Source organism: Egretta garzetta, unplaced genomic scaffold (genome assembly GCF_000687185.1).
Source record: "Egretta garzetta isolate BGI_Z169 unplaced genomic scaffold, ASM68718v1 scaffold163, whole genome shotgun sequence".
NCBI lineage: Eukaryota > Metazoa > Chordata > Aves > Pelecaniformes > Ardeidae > Egretta > Egretta garzetta.
Genome location: NW_009259308.1, coordinates 2,014,163 through 2,018,509, shown reverse-complemented (window position 1 = coordinate 2,018,509; position 4,347 = coordinate 2,014,163). Strand labels below are relative to the sequence as shown.

General features: G+C 42.1%; 1 protein-coding gene across 1 annotated transcript in view; it reads left to right on the top strand.

Moving 5' to 3' along the window:
- The window catches only part of FPGT (fucose-1-phosphate guanylyltransferase), a 39,800-nt gene extending 35,727 nt beyond the window's left edge, over positions 1–4,073 (top strand). Inside the window, exons 2-4 of the mRNA XM_035891744.1 lie at positions 3–87; positions 1,765–1,857; positions 2,623–4,073. Coding sequence (XP_035747637.1) covers positions 3–87; positions 1,765–1,857; positions 2,623–4,073 — 1,629 coding nt within the window. The remainder of the gene's footprint in view (positions 1–2; positions 88–1,764; positions 1,858–2,622) is intronic.
- The last annotated feature ends 274 nt before the right edge of the window (positions 4,074–4,347 follow it).

Here is a 4,347-nt window from a genome sequence, read left to right as displayed (position 1 = left end):
AGCAGCTGGCCGAGAAGCTGAGCAGAAAGGAGCTTCCGCTGGGGGTGCGGTACCACGTTTTTGTGGATCCGCCTGGACCGAAAATCGGTGGGCACCCGGTTGTCGGCTTTCTCCTTGCTCTCACGGGGAGCAGCGGTTCGTCAGGACAAGCCCGTGTCAGCTCTGCAGGCGGCTGGGTTTGGCTTCAGAGGGACAGAAGGGGCTTGGTGGCGCTGGCCAGGCCTCTCCTGTCCCGCCGACCAGGGGCTGCCGTGACTTCAGCTCACGCTTGAGGTCAGGCAGGGCCTGGTGTAGGCCTAAAAAGAAGGAGGATGTGCGGTGAGAGCCTGGCAGCTCACGGGGACGTGTGCTGGACACGGACGTGGAGCGTGTCGCAGCGTGCGCAGCCAGGTCCTGCCTGCACTGCAGGTGCTGGTGGAACTGCAGCGTGGGTACCGGCACACCGCCCGGGCAGCAGGCGGGGCACCTCGCGGTGTGCGAGTATGAGTTAGGCTCACTTGATGTACTATATATTCATTTAATACATTTATACTCATATAATACACTTAGATAATGATGCTCATTTTCGGTCAGGTGGAAGCGGGCTTTGTGCTTAATGTGCTATGACAGCTGTCTCCTGCCATGAAAGGGCTCCAAAATGCTGCTGAAGACCAAAGTATTAATTAAACCACAAATGTAGGTTCTAATGCCATTAGGTAGTGTGTAGTTCTGATTCAGTTGTGCAACTGCTAGCATCATGGGTTGGCTCCTTTTTCGGACTTACTGTAAGTTAATTTTGGCCATTACACTTCCCGTTGTACTGTCTGAGGCCCCATCATGGTGGTTTTGAATGAGTGCATGTTGATGATGCTTCATGGCTCTTCTGAGTGTATCATAGGGAATACAGAATAGCACTAACTCATGGTTTTTGTAAATTCATACTTCTTAGCTTAACCTGAATTGTTTAAATTTAACCAATTTGAATTTCTTTTAATATATTACCCAATGTACGTCAAAAACCTAGAAGCCAGTAGCCTGACTGTCCGTAATACCATTCTATAATTCTTAATACTTGTTCACTTTGGTATAGGAAGTAACTAATCTCAGTAGTCTATGTGCCAAGTAGAATAATAGGCAGAGATTAATTTTCAGAAATCTAGCAACTATAAGTTGTAGGAGCACGTAAAAATATCCCAAACCGTTTTCTTGCATCCCAAACATTTTTCCTCATTTCCATATTGTAAATGTCAGAAGCACTTGTGAATGCTTGCTTCAAGTCAGTAGTGAACTTTTGTGTGACGTGTTTCCTACTGGAGGTAGCTTTTATGGTTAAGCTATGGCCTGTTGAAATGATGAAGTGCTTCAAATGCTGGGGCCGATCAGAGAATGACTGGGAGGGGGAAACACGGTATTTTCCCAAGAGCTGTCTTCTCAAGATGCCTTCCCCTCTGAGCGCACAAGGCTTCCAAAGTGACTGTCCATCATCTTCTTTGCACGATTTTATCAGCTCCGATAGAGTAGAAAGACTGTTCGGTCAGAACTGGTTTAGGAAATTTCAGGTAGACATCTGTGCATCCATCGACACTCGGTTTGTTTAAAAGATCGTCTTTGCAGTCATAAGGACTTTTTTGAAAATAAATGACACGTTTTCTGCAGCAGCAGACAGCATTTAAAACACGCTTCCTGATCAGCCGCTGCCACAGCAGCAGATCCCAGTGTGCTTCACACATGTCAGTGCAGATATTGGTGCTCTTTTCAGCAGATACTAAAATATTTTTTCTATAGGAAATGGTGGATCAACGCTTCATGCTCTTCAATGCTTGGAAGATCTGTATGGTGATAAATGGACTTCTTTTATTGTGCTGCTAATTCATTCTGGTAAATTCTATTTTACATTTCACACTAAAGTTGTACCCCTTTTTTTTTTTTCCTAAAAATAATACGATGGCAGAGTTCTGACATACAGTTCCCTTAGAAAAGCAATTCCAAATGTGTCTGATGTGACCATTTGAATTTAGATTGATACGTAGGAGATATTACTGTCACGTGAGCGTTTCTTCTTGGCACTTAAGTTGTTTGATCAAACAGTGGAGAAAGAAGTGTATTTCAGGGTATCTGAATTAAGCTCCTGCCTTGAAATACCCATTTAAGGAGCGTGGCCCTTTCTGTAGGGGACCTAGAGATCCTCATAACTACAGGCAGAACACAAGTCACCTGACCAAAGCACTTCCTATTTGACCTATCTCTGACTTAAAATTGCCAGTGGTGGTGGGGGGGTCCTCCTTTTTTTTCAAGCGACAAGCAAGCATCATTTGCTTTCCTCACTTTAGTTAGACAGGTGGTCCGTATTCCAGCTCTGAAGCAAACTAAAGGTAATGAGATCAACCACAGTTTTCATGTAAGCTATTTAAGGCATGCTAAACTTTGGACATAAAGTCAGATCTGCTTTGAGAAATGTTTGAAGAAGAATGATTGATAATTTTTTTACATCTGTCATTTTTTTGAGGAATACTTAGTATATGACCAAGTGGGGGTGGGGGGAGTATTACACCTTTGAGTATATGTAAAATAGCTGTATACGTTTAGTTTTTGCTTACTTGTATACAGTGTCTCTGTATAATTAAAAATGTCTTTTTCTTCAAGGTGGTTACAGTCAACGTTTACCAAATGCAAGCGCACTGGGGAAGATTTTCACAGCTTTGCCTTTTGGCAATCCTGTTTACCAGATGCTGGAACTGAAGCTCGCCATGTACATTGATTTCCCCAGTCACATGAAACCAGGAATTCTCGTTACGTGTTCTGATGACATAGAACTTTACAGCACTGGAGCTACAGAAACCATCACATTTGATAAACCTGGATTTACCGCATTAGCTCACCCTTCAGATCTGACGGTTGGGACCACTCACGGAGTGTTTGTTCTAGATCCGTCTGGTTTTTCAGGAAAAGGAGGGCTTGAATATATGTCTTGCCATCATTTCCTGCACAAGCCTGATATTGAGACGATGCGCCAGTGTGGTGCGGTATGCGTAAGAGGGGATTGTTCTCAGCTAAGTTCCTCCAGAGACCGCAGTGACTCGGAAACGGACTCGGAGTGTGTGTATACAGACAGTATATTTTACATGGATCATAGCATTGCAAAACAATTACTGACATTTTATAAGCAGATTGGCACTCTCTGCTGTGAAATAGATGCATATGGTGACTTCCTCCAGGCCCTGGGGCCTGGAGCCACTAAAGATTACACAAAAAATACCAGTAACGTCACAAAAGAGGAATCACAGTTAGTAGAAGTACGGCAGAAGCTATGCTCTCTTCTGAAAGGAACTACGCTTAACGTTACAGTCTTAAACAACTCTAAATTCTATCACATTGGAACTACTCAAGAGTATTTGTTTCATTTTACATCGAATAGCAAACTGAAATTTGAGCTCGAGTTACTGTCTGTGGCTTTTAGCATCTATTCTGACAAAGCTGGGACCTTGGATCAGTCGGCCAGTATCATTCAAAGCATACTTGAGCCTGGCTGTTTTATAGGATCGGGATCCGTTATTGAATACTCCAGAATTGGACCTGAAGTCTCAGTAGGGAAGAACAGCATTATTAGTGGATCGTATGTAAATTTGAAAGTAGACATACCTTCAAACTGTTTTCTGAGTTCATTGAGTATAAAAATTAACAATCAAGTGAACTACGTAAGTATGGTGTTTAGTGTAGAAGACGACTTGAAAAAGAGTGTGAAGTTGATGTCAGATATACATTCGCTCCAGTTTTTTGGAGTCAGCTTACTAGAATGCTTGGACCTCTGGGGCATAAAGGTTTCAGACCAGCTCTTCTCCAGTGAGAACACACGTTTGGGGTTGTGGACTGCTAGGATTTTTCCTGTTTGCTCTACTTTAAGTGAATCAGTTAGAATATCGTTAACAATGTTAAATTCTGTGCAGCACATGTCGGCTTTTAAATTGAATGGCTTTAAGCTGTTGTCTGTTGAAGAAATGCTCGCTTACAAGGATGTAGAAGACATGTTGAAGTTTAGGAAGCAAATTTACAATGAAATCCTTCTACGAAGACGAAAAGAGAAGTCTGATTTGTAGAAGGAACAGTACTTGAATAAATTTCCCGTTTTCATTACCCAGCTGGTAAAAATCTTTAAAAAAAAGTACACAGATCTTTTCTCTGATTTCATTGAAGTAGAAATAATGAAATTGTATTAACAATGTCGTTGTAGCCCAACATTAATAATGCAGCAAATGCAGATAAACTATTCTTTTGATGAAAGAAGTAATGAAATATTTCACATCTCTGAAAACACTAATTGGTGACTTTTCTTGGGGTGCACATTATTATGTTTTTTAGTCTTTGTCAGTA